We start from the raw sequence: 20663 nt of genomic DNA, 5'->3' as shown, positions 1-20663 counted from the left end.
GATTGGCTGCCTCGTGAATAAAGTAATTCATACCAAACAAATCAGTGTATATTGTATATTTTTCTATCATTGTAGCATTTTGTTATGGAATTACAACTCCAAGAAACAGTAACTCACCAGCACTTATTAACCCTTGAATGGAAAATAAAATGGTAAACAAACTAGCTATTTTCCCCTAAGGCACCCTATCCCTACGTCTGCATTGTCACGGCCCCCCAACGATGCAAAGATCACACATTTAATTCAATATATAATGTCTTTAACTTAGATTTACATGTTAAAAACGCACTTCTGTAAAATATAGGGAATGCAATCTAATAATTCATTTATTTTGGGTCATCTTTAATAAGAAAACAAGTGGAGACACGTGTTACTTAGCCAAGACAATTAGAAATAGAAATAAAAAGAGTAACAATCAACATTAAAAACTTGCAAACTTGCCAAGGTAGTATAAAGCTTTATTTTTTTAAAGGTTTTGTTGTCCGTAGCTTTTGTTAGACAGGAGATGACAGCGTGAAATGGGGAATGAAAGAGAAGGGAAGACATGCAGTAAATCGTTGGAGTCGGAAATCAAACTCACGCACGGTAGTAAAGAGCTATCACTCAGAACAGTTAGAATTTCCCATTGTGAACACGGCAGCCGCAGTCTGGAGCGCAGCAAACAGCAGCTCCGAGACCACAAAAAATCTGTGGCATTCTCGTGTGGGCCTGTGTGGTGTGAAAGCGCAGACTCGGGCCGACCTAAACATCACCACGCAGCCTGCGTTAAGGGTAAAAGTGCTTGGAATTTGATCAAAAATGTGCATTCTCGCAACTCTGTTCGCTTGAAGCCCGTTGTCATGGAGATAAGTGTGGTGGTCAGCTGATCATGTCTCATGTGGTTCATAGTGTTGGGTTTAGGGAGAATGAGGTGCGGCACATGAGAACACCCAAAATTGAAGTAAACTGAACTAAATCTAGAGCGCACCCTGAGTAATAACCCCAGTCTGAAGTATGGTGATTGTATGTATTCATTTACTTCAAATAATTACAAAAAAAACACAGAAAGGGCTGCAGTGGATGAAGACAGCAAATCCACCTCAGCATAAAGGGTTTGAAGGAAAAAAATTTACAAAATCACGAGGAAATATGAGGACAACTTAAACGTTCACATAAAATACTATGCAATTATCAAAAACGTTTTGTTTTTTTCATTAGAAGTTAATCAGTCATTTCTGTGCTGAAAACTCATCTTGCATAACATATTACTACAGCAGTTCTGTTAATAACAACTCCATTCTTTAAAGTAATACCTTCAGTAATCACTTTCAGGAACATGTCTGATAAATACCAGTATTCTTAATTGAATTCTGTCCCAGTGCATTTTTGGTGCTGCACTAGTAATAAACAGACAAAATAACACACAAATTCATTATTGCCTGTGAATAAGGACTAATGTTAAAAAGAAAGCCTGAAATGAACATCAGCTCATTCAAGCTAAAGTAACATGTGTATGTAACACCGTCCATAAGGAACTTGGACGGCATTCTAGTTACATTTTTATTTTATGTGAATTATTATCATCATAATTATGATTCTTTTAGGCAGTTATCTTTTACAGCTTTTTAAATAAAAGACACAATATTATTTTGTCTGCTAATAAAGTTATAATCCAAGACACCCGTGGATTAATATTCTATTTTTTGGACATTTAAAAAACAACTTAATAAAAGAAACAATTTCCCCTGCACTTTTATGGTCGTTTATCGGAGATAAACTCGATTTTGAAATGTTGCGTATCTTCAAAACAACTTTCACAATATGATCTAAGTTTTAATATATTCCCTCTAGTTACACTATAATATAATTGTGAACATTTTAAAAGCAAAAATAAATAAATTACATTCAAAAGTATTCTTTTATTTACCAATACTTTTTAATTCAGAAAGTTTGATTAGGAATTTCAAATCCGGTTTTTCTTGGTGGTAATAATCATATTTTTTTAATGTGATGTTGCTTCTTACAATAATTTTAACTTAAATTTTATATTGTGGCCCTACAGGAGCACAACTTTGAGTGGGTAAATAAGAGTGGAAAACAACTATAACATGGTATTAAAGTAAAATTGTCTTATGTTCCTTATAACATACATTTTGTTTAATGAGGAAATGTGTCAATAATATTTTGGATGGACCAAAGGAAGATGGTATGTGGATACAACGAATGCCAGTCTAACTAAAAATTATGAAGTAATAATAATAAACTGTGCTCAAAATACGCACATTAACTTTGTGTGCATAACAGCATTAATCCCAGCTCTAACTTGGGTCATATGTTCCACGTGTTTATTATACGCATGTTACATCTCATGGTATTTGAAAACTGGAAACTCTACATTCCTCCATCTCTGACATGATGTGCCGTCAACTCGCTGGACCAGACTGAACTTACCGGCATTGTGTCCTGCTTCCTGACACTACGGCCTTACGCACTGACAAAGCTAATTTTAGAATAAATTATGACTAAGGAGTGTGAGCAGAATGCCCTCGAGTTAACCCTAATCTTGTGCATAAATCTCAGTCACTCTCCAAACACCATTTTATCATAACCAGGTGGCAGTTTATGTGTTTGTGAGTTTACCCTCTGCAAGAAAAGCGTCAGTGACCGATGGTAGCTTGTATCAAATGACCTTTCATGACACTGTTACGCAAGAAAGTGGAGCATGAAAGTGAGCAGCTCCTCCTTTCATTTAGTCAAAAAATAGGAATAGATTCATTTGATCAAGTTTGATATTGGAACTGGTCTAAAATGTCAGTCTCTATGGCAACAGTCTAAAGGTCTCTCACCTGTTTGCTGTGCTGCGTCCACAAGCATCACGGTCTTGGTCCTGCCGTCGGGCCCCACGGTGCACACCTCCTTCTGCACGGCCACATTGCGAGTGAGAGGTTTGCGGCCCCTCTGAGCACAGGCTCCCGGCTGCTGCTGCTGAAGGACAACATCTGTTAAATATCGGTACTCTCTTTACAGTGTAAACTGTAAAATATAGAGAGTCACCTTTGGCAGCACACTGGGGCGCACCAGGCCCCTCCCTCTCTGACTGCTCAGCCCGTAGGCTGGACCCAGAGCCAGAGCTCTGTCACTGACGTCTGTGGACACCGGGTTGACGACTCCCGCCTGAACAGGACCAGGGTATGGCCCGGGGAAGGGCTGGTAGAAGCCCATCATTGGGGTGCAGGGGGCAGGCATGATCTGGTAGTAGGTGTAGTCATTGGACACTGGGGGCTGAGGGGACGACAGGATGGGGTAGGCCAGGTACGGCCCATTGGGACTCGGGTTTGGCTGCTGCCAGCGCAGCTCCCCGCCATTGTACATGGGATGTTGTCTGTGAAGAACAATGACATACAATTTAGGATTTAACAGGATTTTCCATTGTGGTTTAAAGTGTCAAGAAAGCATAAAATAAATGGTAGAGGGAATATTTTATAGCACTTTGCATTCATTACATTACAATGTCCCTTTACTTAGAATACGTTTTCCCTTTTGCAGTAATAAGCACTTTAGAGGAATTATTGAGGATTTTTGGCAAGCAATCAGAGTCTCATTTCCTCATGGCGTGAACAGCCGAGTAGTTCTCGGTCAATCATTCCTTGCTTGCTACTGCACACCTGCAGCCTCGTTCTCAGGATAGCAGCACGTTTCCCTGGATACGCATGCGTGGTTGATATGCCGGTGTGTGTTTCGCGAGTTTCTCAAAAATGACGACAGAGAAAGACTGTTCGAGCTCAGAAGAGACGGAAATCTGTGGAGACGAGAGATACGATGCGTCGCGCTAATAAACACGTGTAAACGCACGTGTAGCAGCAGAGCTGTTGCGGGCTTCAGCACAAGGTTCTTGCACAGCCTCTTGGAAAGAACAGGAGGGTTGGGGGTGAGTGTGCGCATGCACATTTATTAAAAAAACAAAAAACTTGAGTTCTCAAATTGGCGAAAAATACAATACAATACAATAATGTAGTGAATGTTCATGTGCCTCTTTGTGCAGTGCGTGTGTGCCGTGCGTGTGCGTGTGTGCCGTGCGTGTGTGCCGTGCGTGTGTGCCGTGCGTGCCGTGCGTGTGCAGTGCGTGTGCAGTGCGTGTGCAGTGCGTGTGTGCAGTGCGTGTGTGCAGTGCTTGTGTGCAGTGCGTGTGTGCAGTGCGTGTGCAGTGCGCAGTGTGTGTGCAGTGCGTGTGTGCAGTGCTTGTGTGCAGTGCGTGTGTGCAGTGCGTGTGCAGTGCGCAGTGTGTGTGCAGTGCGTGTGTGCAGTGCGTGTGTGCAGTGCGTGCGTGCAGTGCGTGCGTGCAGTGCGTGCGTGCAGTGCGTGCGTGCAGTGCGTGTGTGCAGTGCGTGTGTGCAGTGCGTGTGTGCAGTGCGTGTGTGCAGTGCGTGTGTGCAGTGCGTGTGTGCAGTGCGTGTGCAGTGCGTGGTAGAGTTGAAAAGATCCAGGCTCTTTCGTTCTGGAGCATTTCCTCACATTGAGAATAAAGGAAGGAAACCGGACCGATGTGTTCAGAGCAGGAGAAACTGACTAATGGAAACGATGAATGAAGCATTAACTTTCATTCATAATGAAACAGCTTTATACACAAAAGACAAAAAGATCTAGTACAGAAATCGTTTTTAAAGTCCACAAATAAAAAAAGACCACCTTACAGCTATCAACTTTATTTCTATCCTGCCCTGAACACAAATATTTATAGACAAACACATGAAATCTCAAAACTTTGGATTAGAAAATATCTACAGAGCTATCAAGTTTATTAACTAATACAACATTTTTAGGCCCTGCGACAAGTTGGCCACTGTCCAGGGTGTACCCCGCCTAAGGCCCAAAGTCAAACTCGCGACCCCGAAAGGGAAAAAGCGGTAGAAAATGAATGAATGAATGGACATATTTAGTTCTAGTTTACCAAATGCTGTCAGAAAAAAAATATTAATTATTGGACCAAATGTAGATGTTTTAGCTCAACAAAACACAGTTTAGGTTTTTAAAAGGAAAGAAAAACAAAGTACTTTAAGGTTGTCAAGATTTTTGGTTTTGCGCTGTCTGAACAACTTGTACTTTTCAGATGGAGCGGAGAGTGAATTGTTCTACAAATAGAAAGGCCGGAAAAGAGCGTAACTAGTTCTCTGGTGTGTAAAATTAGGTTTCCTTTAAAAGATACACCGCTGTAGAAAGTGGAACAGCTTTTTTTTTTTTTTTAAGTGTCCATAAATAGTAAAGGACACAAAATCAGATCAGAAGAAAAGAAGCAAAAATCAATAACATCAGAATCAGAAATGTGTTTATTGCCATTGTAAATTAACAGGACTAAAAAACTAGAAACTTGCTTTGGCCTCAAGGTGCAACATACAACGATGAATAATAGTAGCAGCAAAATATATTAAAAAAAAGGGTTAGTCCGAGATGAGCCTGAGTCATCCCCAAACGATCAGTTTTACAGATTCGTGGCTGGAGGTGCAGCAGATTGTATACAGGGAGAAGAGCAGAGGAGAAAGTACACAGCCCTGTGGAATGCCGGTCCTGTGTCTAAGACATACTTAGCAGAAGCACGAACTGCTTCTGATCCGTCAGGAACACCTTAAATTGTGTAATTGACTTTTGCTAATGTGTATTTAACATAATACATTCACAATAAATAAATAAATATACATGTATTTTTTGGCATTTTGCCATTTGTTCCTGAACATTTAGTAAAAATGTGGCACTAAAATGTCTTTAAAATGGATGGATTTGAATTCAGACTTTCTGAAAACAGCATCCTTGTCAACATTTAGTGGTCACAAATATGTGACCAGCACTGTATGTTTTATATCATTATCCATCTTGATGTGGCTGGGTGCTATACCAAAAACTATCCATTTGTTTCCTCGTTTTGATAAATCATAATTTTTTATTATATATTATATGTTTATTTCGAACATATAACATAACAAACCATGATAAAACAGCATGATTGAATATTGAGTAAGCCCTGTAAGCGAGTAGTGAAACTCATTATCAATAAGGTGTAGCCCATAAGGTGTTAAATGCCTCTATTAATATAGTAGAAAAAGCTTCAGTTGTAGTCATCTGGACTCAGTTTGAAAAAATAGACGTTTCGACTCTCATCCAAGAGTCATTGTCAATAAAAGAATTTAGATCGAGAACTCCGATATTAATACTGTTCTGTGGTAAGACCCGCCCATTGGGAGGAGCCTTCCTGAAGTAGAAAGAGTTGTTTGTTTCAACAGAAACTTCCCCCTTGTATCTACCGAGCTAGCCTATTCAGAATCTTAATGGGCTATTAGAATCCTCTTTGTCTTTGTGAGACCCGGGCTCAACCACCCTGAGTACCTGATTAGCATCTAAATGTCCTGGTCCTCTACCTTTCCAGGGGTTGAGTAACCCATTATAAATAACAGGAAGATTAAACCTTAGCCCTCCATTCAAACGAGTGATTAGAGGCTTCAAGATGGAGATGCACGGCACTCTGAGGTCCTGAACTTGTATTTCTTCTGTGCTGATAGAGCCTCTTGTGTAGAGGCTGTTTTGTCTCACCTATGTACCGTTCTTTACAGCTTTCTTCACTGCATTGGATCGAATAAACTACATTGCTCTGTTTTTGAGTCGGCAACTTGTCCTTTGGGTGAACCAGTTTTTGTCTTAAAGTGTTTCCTGGTTTAAAATAAACAGGGACTTCGTGTTGTCTAAAAATTCTCTGCAGTTTTTCCGAGAGGCCAGACACATAAGGGATAGAGACACCCTTCCTTCTCTGTTCAGTTTCCCTTTTGTCCTGCTTCTTGGTTCTCTTCACTCTGTTGAGAGCCCAAGCGGGGTAACCACAGGCTGAGAGGGCATTTCGGACATGTTTTTCCTCTTTCTTCTTGCCCTCTGAGCTGGTGGGCACACCTTGAGCTCTGTGTTGTAAGGTTCTGATCACACCCAGCTTGTGCTGTAGTGGGTGGTTGGAACCAAAGAGCAGATACTGGTCCGTGTGTGTAGGTTTCCTATATACTTCTATTTGGAGTTTCCCGTCCTCTCCTCTGATCGTGGAACAATCAAGAAAGGCCAAGCGATTCTCCTTAGCGTCTTCTCTTGTAAACCTGATATGTGGGTCCACAGCATTGATGTGATCAGAGAAGGTTTCCAGCTCTTGTTTCTTAATTGTTACAAAAGTATCATCGACATAGCGAAGCCATAGTTTTGGGGCTATGCCTGAGAATGAGGACAGTGCTCCATGTACAGGTTGGCCACTATGGGAGAGACGGGCGAGCCCATGGCACAGCCATGAATCTGTCTGTAAAATTGTCCCCGGAATTGAAAGTAAGTGGTGTTCAGACAGATGTCCAACAGTTTACATATGTGTTCAGGTGTCAGTTTGGTCCTTTCCTGTAGGGTGGTGTCTTCCTGCAGTCTGATCCTCACTGCTGCTACTGCATCAGAGGTCGGGATGCAGGTGAACAGGGACACAACATCATATGAAACCATGAGGTCATCTGGGTCCAGTTGGAGATGTTTCACTTTATCCACAAAGTTGTGCGTGTTTTCCACATGATGTACCGAATTCCCCACAAGCGGAGCCAATATAGTTGTTAAATGCTTGGCCACATTGTAAGTGATGGAATCTGTGCTGCACACTATGGGTCTGAGTGGAACCTCCTTTTTGTGTATTTTTGGAAGGCCATAAATGCTGGGCATGGCTTCACCAGGATACAGTCTGTAATACAGAGGCCGGTCTATCGCTTCCTCTTTTTCCAGCCTTTGTAAACAGTCTATCACTTTCTTCTTGTAGCCACTGGTCGGATCTCTTTTCAAGCGCTCGTTTCAAACTGAGTCCAGATGACTACAACTGAAGCTTTTTCTACTATGGAACACGCCTGGACGAATGAGGGATTACACCAACTCTATTAATATAATTTTCCTTGTCAGATAATTCAATAGGAACTGTAAATACAAAACTATAAAGATTTTGTGTCACTCCTCAAAACACTGCTGCCACAGTGAGTGTGTGTGTGTGATATTTACGCCATTACCTGTTGGGTTGGTTCTCCTGGACAAACGGGTAGCAGGTGATGAGGTAGCTGGGGATGGGAGCGGTCTCCACGCCGCTGCCCCCGCTGCCCCCCGCCTCTCCGGACAGACTCATGCCCACCAGCGCCCCCTCCTGGCCCTTCTTCTGCGGGATAAACGGTTCCACTTCTGCAGAAAGCTTCACATCCTGCAACACAAACGCACAAGGAAGTTTGTAAGCGTAAACCTGGACAACGACCGTTCAGTTGAGATGTAGCAATAATCCAACAAGGTTATCATGGTAAAATGGACACTTCCCGTGTTTCTAATCAGAACACCTTCATTCTAAAGGCTAGTATAGTTTCATACATTAGCTCCAATGCTTTTTTAGTGGGAGAGTTAGCGTTAGCCTCCAAACATCACAAACTGAAAAACCAGGGCTGTGCTGCTCCGTGGCTCTCGACAGTTTGCTACAATGTCCTTCCTGCTCTCCTCATCGTTTCACGCTACACTATTCTGACTAATGAAGCTTACGGGCCAAAAAATCATTTAAAAAAAGAAAAAACAGGGCCGGTGTGGCGACTGACAACTTGACCACACGCGAGTGATGCCAGAGCCTCGATAGAGAACAGGGATATTTGATGTAACAATCAGCAAAATTAGCATAAGTGCAAACAACCACAATACAAAATGTCTTATCAATACTGAAATAAAATGTAATAAATGGGACAATATCGGACCTCTCTTGAATTGAATTGTTTAAGTAGGTTCTTGATTTAGATGACTGTAGTAATATTGCAGAAATGTGTTATTTTACGTAGAAAATTAAACACTAATGTAAAAAAAAAAAAAAAAAAAAAAAAAAAAAAAAAAAAAATGGTAGCCTATTCTTATTTTTGTTATCATTGTGGAGTTGAAATCGATATTGAGCTTTGTTATTTGAATTTAAATCTTTTTTTTGAAAGTTTTAAATTGTATGTTTGTGAAACATGAATCGAAATAATTTATAAATAAATAATATATAGTAGTATAGTATTTCACTTTTGGTTATAATAATATCAATCATTGTAAAAAATTGTAAAAGGGTCACTCCACACTAAAGCGTACAAAAATATCCAAATTTAAAATAAGCATTTTTTTATTTTATTCTTTTCCACTCACATTGAAAGTACCACCTCTAGGGCATCATAAAAATACCATAAAGTAGATGAATGGATAAATGTTCATTTGTACAATTGACCCCACTTCAGCAAACTTACTTTGAACCTAACAGTTTTGGGCATAACTTGGGTGGACATTCTCCCTCACGAACCATCTCAGACTGCTGAGCGATTTGGGTCAGTCAGTGCCGCAAAACGCGGAAGATGTTGGTCTTCCCCATGGGGTAAATAATATTGTTTCGATGTAACAACTCATAAAAGAACACGAAAATAAATCAAAATCATGATTGAACGCTACAGGCTCCCATTATTAGGCCACAAGCTGGCGAGAGGCCTATTAGTTCCGTAAGGCCGTGCAAAGCACGGCTGCGAAAGTGTGCACGAAATCGAGCGCAAATCGCTCGCCCACTTCCAAACACTCACTAACACACTCCTCCACTCATGCACGCCCCGTGCATACTAATTAGTAGTAGGAAAATGGAACATTACTGTTGTAAACGGGCAAAGCCTTTTCTAAAATTAAAAAAATGGGCGTGTCAGCGCCCCCAAATGTACCAAAAATGCATTGAGAGATAGGAAATTACCCCCAAAAAAATCTGACCGTAGAATCATGAAATTTGGCGCAGAGGTAGCTGGTGACAAGAGATGTAAAAAATATTATTACGGCAACACCGTCCGCCCAACCAAAAGTCGACCATATTGGTTCAAAAATGGCTAAGCATGACTCTGGAGTTTTTCCAAACGCCGTACTTTTACGAACTCTTCCCAGGGCGTTGGCTCTAAAAAGCTGAAATTTGGTGAAAATGATGCTGAGGAGTGGGACATCAAAAGTTATTCAAATTACATTGATACCTGTCACGGTCTCTGTGTGGCGAAGCCGCAAACTTTAGCTAGAATTTCAGAAATCTCCCAAATCTAACATTTCTGCCGTTTGCGCAGATAAAGTCCGAATTGCGTCAAATTAGAATCAGTTGTTAAACTCTTTGCCCTAAACCTACTTGAAGTGAAATAAATTAATTTGGCGCCACAGCGCCCCCTACAGATTTTATATGGAGGTTAAATGTTTAGTTTTGTGAAATTTTACGAAATTTGACACACAACTCAATTTTGGCAAGTCAATGAGACCCATGTCATAATTGTTATGGCTTTGTCCACAATGACTGAAACCTTCCATGTTATTCCAATGGGGAAATTGCAATAACATGCTTATACTTTATACTTTCACGAACTCCTCCTCGGGCGTTAGCCCTATTTACCTGAAATTTGGTGAGGTTCATCTTCAGGGGCAAAAGTTATACACATTTTTATTCAAAGAGTCACGGTCTCTGGTGGTAAAACAGGTAAATGGTAAAACAAAGGGGAGAAGATGTGACAGCATTCCAGATTCAGCAGTAGATGTAGTAAAAGGACAATTTGGGCGCGTTAGTGCCCCCTCCTCTTGCGTCGTCGTCGTCGTCGTCGTCGTCGTCGTCGTATGGCGGTTGGCATCCAATTGTTGCATTACCGCCAGACTTTATTCCTCACGGTTGGCGTCCAAGTGTTGCATTACCGCCAGACTTTATTCTTAAGACTTTGTCGTATTCTTTCTTTAAGTTGTTGTTGTTGTTGTTGTTGTTGTTGTTGTTGTTGTTGTTTTATGGCGGTTGGCATCCAAGTGTTGCATTACCGCCAGACTTTATTCCTCAGACTTTGTCGTAGTCCTCAGACTCTGTTGTTGTTGTTGTTGTTGTTGTTTTATGGCGGTTGGCATCCGAGTGTTGCATTACCGCCAGACTTTATTCCTCAGACGTTTCGTAGTCCTCAGACTCTGTCGTAGTCCGTTGTTGTTGTTGTTGTTGTTTTATGGCGGTTGGCATCCAAGTGTTGCATTACCGCCAGACTTTATTCCTCAGACTTTGTCGTAGTCCTCAGACTCTGTCGTAGTCCGTAAAAGTACTCCTTCCATTGCTTTGGTGTTACAAAGCCCATGAGGTCATGATATGTCTTTGTGACTAGAATAGTTGTTGTTGTTTCAGAGACCAACCGGCTTTATTCCAGGGAGACTCTTCTTCATCTTCCTCTCCTTCTTTGACGTTCGGTGCTTCCACCGTACAGCTTTATTCTTCAGGCTTCATTCTATAGGCTTTAATATGTCCACTGATGTCGCCGCTTGGTAGCCGTGCGTCTACGAGACTGGGCGAGGACAGGAGACCACCCCCATCTCGTCACTCTGATCACTCTGACTCCCCACAAGCAGACCCCCATCACTCCGACTCCCATTTAGCGCCTTTAGCCTGTTTTCTATATCTGCCCAATCAAGCTCCTTTGTTCCAAGGAATCTCCCTGCAGCTTTAGCAATGATCCTGATCCTTTCAGTTCTGCTTTGAGTCTGAGCAGCACAGTTTACAACATCCACCATAAAGAGTACAAAATCCTCTCTATCCACAACCAGACTGTCGTCGTAGTCCTCAGACTCTGTCGTAGTCCGTAAAAGTACTCCTTCCATGTCGTAGTTGTTGTTGTTGTTGTTGTTGTTGTTTTATGGCGGTTGGCATCCAAGTGTTGCATTACCGCCAGACTTTATTCCTCAGACTTTGTCGTAGTCCTCAGACTCTGTCGTAGTCCGTTGTTGTTGTTGTTGTTGTTTTATGGCGGTTGGCATCCAAGTGTTGCATTACCGCCAGACTTTATTCCTCAGACTTTGTCGTAGTCCTCAGACTCTGTCGTCGTAGTCCTCAGACTCTGTCGTAGTCCGTAAAAGTACTCCTTCCATTGCTTTGGTGTTACAAAGCCCATGAGGTCATGATATGTCTTTGTGACCGGCTTTATTCCAGGGAGACTCTTCTTCATCTTCCTCTCCTCCATTACTTTGGTGTTTCCTCTTGTGACTTTATTGCCTTTATCATCCCCTTCCCAACCCTTGTTCCGTGAGTAGACACAACCAAAACAGTAATAAAGCGTAGTTTTTTTATGATGTAGCATGGTGACTAGAAAGTTCTTATCGCCATGGTAACTGGTACTGCGCAAACGTAACTGATACCAGACACCAACTGGTTATGTCCAAAACACTTATTTTGAGGGCAATTTCAAAAATACGAGTGGAAACATTTTGAAAAACATTTGGGGCATGAATCTAGAAGTATTTCACCTTCTTTTCATCGCTAGTAGGTTCTTCGTTTGGATTCAAATTTTCGTTTACAATTCGCCATCATCATGTAACAAAACTCGATCAAAATTCAATTCCTATCCGTGATGGACATCATTTTTTGGGAGTTTGTTTGATCTGCTGTTCTCATTTTAGCTTATGCTTATATATATATATATATATATATATATATATATATATATATATATATATATATATATATATATATATATATATATATATATATATATATATATATATATATATATATATATATATATATATATATATATATATATATAGTTTAAAAAATAACAAAGACCTTGCTATTTTTTGAATGATGCTCTTGTTAAAGACAATGGTCATTGTACACTACACTAGTGTGGAGTGACCCAAAAAGATATTTGATCTTGATTTTTATTTATTTATAGGAGATCTTCTACTGAAAGTGTTTTTCAGACTTCCTATAAGTGATCTGTTCTTCTGGATCTACCTCTGTATCTACCTGCGTTGCACCAATGAAATTTCCCCATGTGGGACAATAAATCTTATCTTAATGAAACGGTAACACTAAAAACAATATGTACCGGTACTGAGATTTTTTTGTCCATGTTGGTTATGACAAAATAAAAATGGCTTAGCTCAGTAGAGAAGGCGTAGTTCCATGAAACTGCTACAATAACAGTAAAAATATTAAATTAGATAGATAAAAATGAGGTGATGTGATCTTAAAACATGATCGATCAATTGTGGGATTATGTAATATCATGTGCATTTTATTATTCTGTCGCTCCCATGTGAAGAACTTTGTGCCGCGCTGGTGGTTGTAAACGAGTTATACAAAAACATTTGACGTTGACCTTGTGGGAATTGCGTCTCGTGCCATCCTTACTCAAACAGTCAATCAAAAACACTAGAGGTACTTTGTCATTTCTATTTCTTCTGCACTTGTAAAAAAGGTAAATGTTTCACTTCTAAAATTCTTAAAATTTTAGTGATTATGATTAAATTGTGACCAGCAATATACACCATTTTTGAATAACTGATTATCCACAAAGTCTATCAAAATCCCAGAAGGACATTTGTCTAATCAGTCAGTGAGACGCCATAAAAGTTTACTCAAGGAAATAAACGGCCCGACGCTGGTGTAAAGGTGAGCTCACAATAGACCTGAGATAAACGGCATGGCAGAGTGACGCAGGGCGGCTCTGACGGGGGATTTGTCACGACACAAAAGAGGAAAGGAGCAGCAGAGAAATCACTTCAGAAGAGAAGACGCATCACATTTACGCAGGTCAGGCCGAATATAAAGTGGTCCAAAATCTGTCACGTATTCTCTGTCAGTTCAAAATCTGCAATACAATCACAACCATTAGCGGTCATTAAGGATGTCAAATAATGGTCATTTTTGATTATTGTGAGAAGAAACATCATGATTTGAGAGAGTCAAGTGTAGACTGAAATGACTTGCTTCTAAAATGGTTACAATTATTATGTTTTACTCCATATATTTTTATTGGAATCTCATAAATCACAATTATTAACCAAACATTTACAACCCTTATCCGTCTTACAAGGAGGACATACTTTCAGGGTTGAAAACAGATTTTCAGAGAACAAAAACAACCAAGACTTTGAAACAAAAAAGCCAGAAAACAAGCACTCTCAAACCCACAGTAGATAAAAATTAAAGTCGGTACAAGTCTGTATTAAGAAGCTGACTTCAGGGCATCTTTAGTTTGGAGCTGGGGCCTCCAAAATAAAGATACACTTTTGTTGACCCTCAGGCTTCCTGTAAATTGACCGAAAAAAAATAAAAGTAGTACTTTTTACAGTAACATTTTAAAGTTGCTATCAAAATCTAGATTTGATTATTTGATACAATCCTAATATTATCAAAGCTGTGGAGGCTCATCAAAATTATATCAAAACGCAACATTACAAATTATTTACTTAATTTTCAGAGACGTTTCAAAATGCCGCCCTCCAGGTTTATTTCATGCTAGTTTTAGTTGTACAGAATCTGGAAACCCAAAGGGAGGATTGTGCTTTCTTGTTGGATTCGCTTGAGAACCAAAACGCAAAACTATGACAAAGTAGAGTATTTTTGTTTTGCAATACGGAATAAATCATTAGAATTGTTTTTAGCTTAGAGCATCATTCATATCTGAGGACACAGATTGGTAGAAGAATGTTTACCAAATATTTAAGCTAAATTCTAACACATTACTTTGATTTAAGACTGATAAAAAATGAAAATGAAAATAAAACAAAGTTGAGGCTATTCATATATGGTCATTTGGGGACGGACGCCAAAAGAGCTGAGCAAAAACAAAACAAAAACAGTGACAATGACAATGACAATATCTGCACTGTGAGTCATCAGCTTTACTGAACATCTAATGAATATCTTTCCGAGACGTACAGTATTTTTGTGCTATATAAAGGCCCCGTTTTTTAAATAATCTAAGATGGCATGAGGAAATTCCTGCTGTATTTTACAAAATGATGACGACAGTGCAGTGCTACGCCCATGTGCCGACCGTAAAAACAAATGACAGCGCACAGATAGAAGAACGACACACAACTTTCCATAATGTTCTTAACAAACGCTGGGAAATCATGACGAGGCCTTGTGACAGAAACAGGACAAGGTTGTTCCAGTTGTATCAGGATTATAGGCCAGGCAAAAATATCAATCCATATTTTCTTTCTTGTATTGATCAATCATGATGTTATGTTAAATTAATGAGCATAAACAATAAGACCGACTTTAAACAGTGCCATTTAACATATTACATACATAACAAGTTGATTCCTTCCCACGCTGTTGCAGGGTCGTCAAAAGTATCGATACACAGATACTAAATTGATACTAAAACTAGTATTTAAACTCATTTGAATGTCAATACCGAAATAAATCACATAAATAAGATCAAATGTGTACTTTCCCGATTCGTTTTAAAGAATTTAGTTTAGAGTTTGAGAGTCTTATATCAGAAGTCATCAAAAGCCACATGGTAATATTAAAAGAAACAACACGCATGATGGTGTGACCAAATTAAAATAGTTAGTCTCATTATCAAAATACGACGAGTCACAAATATTCTGCAGCTCTATTGCCCAACTCTACTCTTAATCTATTCTACAAACCCACTCATAAATATCAGATGGACTATTTTTCCACATTAACAGCATTGTCAAAAGTGAAAAATCTGAAAACTGAGCTGTAGCTGAACAACGCTGTGAACGACAAACAGCTGAGGTCTAACATTAGTGAAGCTCCGTTGATCTGGATTTATGACCTCGAAACCAAAGCCTCCCACAGCACGAGTCGACAGAAGACCACAGGACGGACATCACAGAGACTGATGCAGCAAACATGTCTCCCCCAAACTCCACATCAGAGCAGTAGTTTTCAGGTTAAATTGTCAAGCCTTTACAAACGGATATTATTATAAATCATTAGAATTTATGCAGGATACAATATAATAAAACACAGAATTACTACCGCCGCACAATCATCATTCATTTTGTTATTTTATTTGACTTCGGTTAAGGAAAACGTGCACAAAAAGTAGAAACATAACAATATACAGGTATAATGAATAAGCAATGTACAACAATGAATGTGTGCTTTTTATATTTTTTAATCCGGCAATTATATTTTATTTATATATATTATATATTTTTTTTATTTGCAAGTTTAAACATGAAAAAACAATACAAAGGTTTCCTTTCTTTTTGCTGATAAGCATGATTAATCATAAAAATCGCGGTATTTCTCCTCACGATAATATCGACTCTAAAATTGTATACCGTGACATCCCTACATGAGGAACAGCATTATAAACATGTGGCAGTTAAAAAAGCCCGGAAGGTGTTGAAGGCTTTGTAATGAAAACAGTCATCTTGGTTGGGATCAGGCAGAGTTGAGCGGGTTCACAGCACAAAGCGTCTCCTTGGATGTGGACATGAATGGACAATTAGAGGGTCTGATACAGATGTTTATTGTCTCCAATGATCCTACTGTCAGGGGCCATTTCCACAGTTTCCTTTCAGAATTCAGAAATCCACATATTTGTCATTTTTAAATCAAGCAGAAAATACTGTTTGGTTGACAATATGTAAATGATCAACATCCATTCATGCTATAATACGCACGCATACGGGTTTTCTCAAAGCATTATTACATTCTGTCAATGAAATCATGAATTGTCAAGTGCAATTTTGTGTCAGGCCTTGTTCAAACGTGTAGGAAAAGTGATTTTTTTTTAATGAAAGGCTTTTTGTGTGGTCATTTCTCATTTGTGTTTATAGTGTTGCTGCCACACAGCCAAAGCCAATCACAACATTTAAAACTCACCGCCATTGAGGAGCTGCAAATATTTATAACTCGAGACTAATGAGAATCAAATGACAAGTGACCACAATGCTATCAAATGCCAGCACTAATCTGCACGCTGCACGTCCCAAAAGTGGATTCACATGGTACGATGATTTGGAAGTATATCAACATCCAAATGAAAAGAAAACACTATTACACTAGTTATTACACTGGCCTGGGAACTCATTGGTCATTTATGATTATGACTAATAAACGTATCACCTCAGATTAACATTTGATGCTTCACTCAATGATTCTGCAGAAATTCATTATGTTTTTCTGTCCCCGGTGAACGAACCAAGAAACTCGGGGAGAGAACGCTGGTGTCCGGACTAGGGCTGCAACAATTGATCAAAAAATAAATCTTAATTGTTATCTGGACTATACAGACTCTAAAACACATCCAAAAACACCTTTATAAACAAAGACAGCAACATTATCCAATCAAAATGTCAAAAAACTATAAACTATTTCTGATGTTCATCAAATACGGTTTGTTCATAAATATTCTCTGCCTAGAACCTTTATAGTTACAGTTTATTTTAAACTTTATTTGCTTGACAACGTATTCAAAAAGTTTGTACAACAGATATAATCATTTGACTAGTTGATTAATCGAAAAACCGTGTATTTCTGTCTACTCTACAACTAAAATAATCCTTATATTTTGCACTGGTGAAGCTTGTTTTGGCTGGCAAAGTCATACATGAAGACCATTCTGTGAAGCACTTTTCATTGCTGGTTGACAAATGTGGGTTGAGGCCTCCTCAAATGGATCCTGCATTGTTCGTGCTGGCAGAAGTGCACTGTGGTGTAATCCTATCTCTTCTACCCACTACTCTGCATTGATCTGTTTTGTGTGTGTTGGATTGTGAAACCGCAGCCTGTGGAGTCTGTAGCAGGTTTAAAGTTGCTCAATATCAGAGCAGTTTCAGTGGCCTGATACAGGATTAAAGGAGAGAGAGAGGATAAAGCAAGGACAACGTGTCAGGGTTTAAACCAATTAGATGCAAGCTGCAGCATCATGGCAACTGCAGGAAGAAACGTTAGTTCTATAATTAAACACTTTTGTAATCAGTACATTCTGAAGAGATTGATCATGTGATTTTCTGATAAATAGGCTCTATATTAAAACACAGAAGCAACCTTTCCAAAACCACTCCTACTATTCCCTCCCTGTGATGCTCTGAATGATTGACAAGTGGATACAACCAATCACAGTGAGGTGTGAACGCATACATACAAGCTGCCATAAAAAGTGTTATACATTCGAAAAATTTCTCCTAAAAACAGGTAGTGTGCAGTGTTTGTGCTCAAACATGTCCAGAGCTTTACTTTGTTTAACAGGATGTTTGTTAGCTCAAAGTGAAGTTTTAGCAACTCTTTAAAAACCAGCAACAAGAAAATGAAATAATACAGTAAATAATACATCTACTAGCTTACGCTGTTAAAAGAAACAGATTCAAAGAAAACTTTCAATCTTGACTACCAATGTGACAAGAGACAGACAAACATCTCATATCAACCTGCAGTCTTTGGGATTTAGTTATTGTAATGACAAATCCTGTGATACAGGATTATTTAGATCTAATTGTCCGCAAGTCTTGAGAGAATAGCAGTGATTGTAGAAGGGCAGTGAGGTCAGATGCAGATGTGTGAAAGAGGCGACTGTGGTCCGTTTATCTCAGAGTCTGTTCGTGCAGTCCTCCTCCATCACCTACACCAAAGCAATGCCTCCATCAAAACAACTCTGAAGAATCAATGCACTTTAAAGCACCAGGGTTTTACAGTCAGTGCATCTTCATAATGAACATAGGCACCTCTGAAAACCTGAATGTGTTAAAATCAGGAAGGGACTTGACAAGACTCAGCTATACATGGATTTCAGGCAAATTATTCTTTCCTGATTTGAATGACTTGGAGGATTATTTCCCATTCAAAAGATACAATTATTTTTCCTTGTATTGCTTAGTTATCTGAGGACCAATGCCATAGCTCAACACTCGGGATGAATTATAAACTACTGCAGAGTGATATAAAGTGATACAAAATGCACATCTCTCCACATATGTACCAAACAAATATGTTAAACAACGCCAGGATAACTCTGAACATTTATGGCCATTTAATAATTCTTTCAATCATTCTCAGACTAATGACTTGCCTTGTGCAATGATTAAACAACTAAAAGGGGGAACAGAAGGGCACTGGTTCTCATTAGGAGCTTGCTAGGAGGAGCTACAACTCGTAGTAATAATAACTGCATCTACACGAGTAAAAAAGACAGATTAGACCACCATGTCAACTCAAAATCCCCTGGTAACTCCCTGTAAACCTTCCTCTTTCTGCATAAAAATCCTTATAATCTCAATAATATAATTGGTTCACTAAGAAAATGTTTGGTCAACTAAGATCCATCGACTGATCAATCGTCTAAAGGACAGATATAGATTTAAAACAAAGGGATGTCAAAAGCCAAGATGATTAATTATTAGAGTATATAGATTCAATACTAGTTTTGGTGCCAATTAGTGTCCGATTTCTGATACTTTGGACAGCCCTAACAGACAGCAGGAGAGCTTCATTCATCCCAATTAGGACAAATTCAGGTTGCGACAAGATCGAAGGATTAAACACATGGCAACAAACGAAAACTGCTTTGACGTGCTTGACGATTACGTTTCTTTCCCCAACACTCATCGTTCTCAAGTCAAGTAACACCATCTGGAAATGCCCCTGTTCCTGGCCAGAAACCGTAAACTCACCTAACTCCACTTTCCGCATAACACCGGAGAGGAATGCCACACATGCAGCAGAACAAGCCTGTCCAGCAGCAGCAACTTTGCAAAACATGCCCGTAGTCTCTGTTGACATTACCCTGACGTGCACACACACACACTGATCATAATCCCTTTCCCGCGCACACAATGCATTTCAACACAAAACATCTTACAATTCATAAACACACGGTTTAGCCCCACATCTTAAATCAAATGACAAGCAGCAGCAGGGTCCATTGGTGACAGCTAGTTTCACGTAGCAATACAAGCTAACATAAAACATTGACATTTATTAAGCGCACGTCAAACTGCAGATTGAAACCAGACATTAAAATAAACGTATAATGACTGGGGAATAAAAATGAAGCTTCTGCGACATAAAATGAGCAAAAATGTCCAATCTTTCCATTTTAAGCTGCGTTTGCTGTTAGCGGATAACGTTAGCTTCAAAACACAAAACCGATCGTGTGTTTGCATGGCTTGTTTTAGCGTTTGACACTTCAAACGCGTTGAATCAAAGTATTAAAAGGGCGATTTAAGCAGCACCAGCACCACGCGATAACCAGTTACTCACACCAGTATTATGCAAGGTAAAGCTACAGCAAAAACAACAAAAAAATGTGAGATTACCTTATTGTCACCTGCGTCCATGTCAATCAGCGACGCCGCGGCGGATAAGCATTTGACCGCGATGTCAGGAGGTTGTTTTGTGTAATTCTGTCATTTTTTTAGATTTTAATAATGACAAAGGCGCGGAGGGATCGACGCCCTGGTGCCCTGCCGCCGTGTGGACCGCTAACTGTGTCCGCTTTGGTGGCGCTCGGTGAGGCAGCGCTCTGCACGATCCGCGCTGTCACTATGAAGAAATGGGAGTCACCTGGAACAGAAGCCGCCGAGGACCAAACCACAGCAGTCCGCAAGACGTCATTACGCGAAGGGTTTTTGGTGTCGTTTTCGTGGATGTATTGACTTGGAGTGGACTGATGAAAAAGTAGGACCGTTGCCATAGTGATTACAATTTTAAGGGGACATATTAAATCAACTTTAATCAGCCAGTGATCTCGTTGCAACGGTGTTTCCTCATCTTCAATGAACGCAGTTGTATTCTGATTCTAATAAATAAACACTAGAAACTTGGGATGCATATAATTTACTTACTTCCTGAGTGGGGTTGTAAAGTACATTTCCTCCAGTCTTCTAGT

The 20663-nt window shown here is 39.6% G+C and overlaps 2 protein-coding genes across 4 annotated transcripts in view; both read right to left on the bottom strand.

Annotated features, from left to right (window-relative positions):
* Window positions 1–20333, bottom strand: part of secisbp2l (SECIS binding protein 2-like) — a 39022-nt gene extending 18689 nt beyond the window's left edge. Inside the window, exons 1-4 of one of the 3 annotated variants that reach the window (XM_072464971.1) lie at window positions 20092–20333; window positions 8034–8218; window positions 3034–3361; window positions 2826–2961 (exon numbers count right to left, since the gene is read on the bottom strand). In XM_072464971.1, the coding sequence (XP_072321072.1) occupies window positions 2826–2961; window positions 3034–3361; window positions 8034–8218; window positions 20092–20112 (670 nt within the window). In that variant the 5' untranslated portion in view covers window positions 20113–20333. The remainder of the gene's footprint in view (window positions 1–2825; window positions 2962–3033; window positions 3362–8033; window positions 8219–20091) is intronic. The other 2 variants (XM_072464970.1, XM_072464969.1) reach the window with 2 other exon arrangements.
* The window catches only part of LOC140380978 (SHC-transforming protein 1-like), a 170981-nt gene that overhangs the window by 52776 nt on the left and 97542 nt on the right, over window positions 1–20663 (bottom strand). The window lies entirely within an intron of this gene.

The sequence above is a fragment of the Eucyclogobius newberryi genome, unplaced genomic scaffold, assembly GCF_026437365.1.
Source record: "Eucyclogobius newberryi isolate DKJ021-1_F unplaced genomic scaffold, fEucNew1.0.hap1 SCAF_5, whole genome shotgun sequence".
Taxonomy (NCBI): domain Eukaryota; kingdom Metazoa; phylum Chordata; class Actinopteri; order Gobiiformes; family Gobiidae; genus Eucyclogobius; species Eucyclogobius newberryi.
Note: the sequence above shows the minus strand (reverse complement) of the source record. Positions and strands in the feature narration are given on the sequence as shown.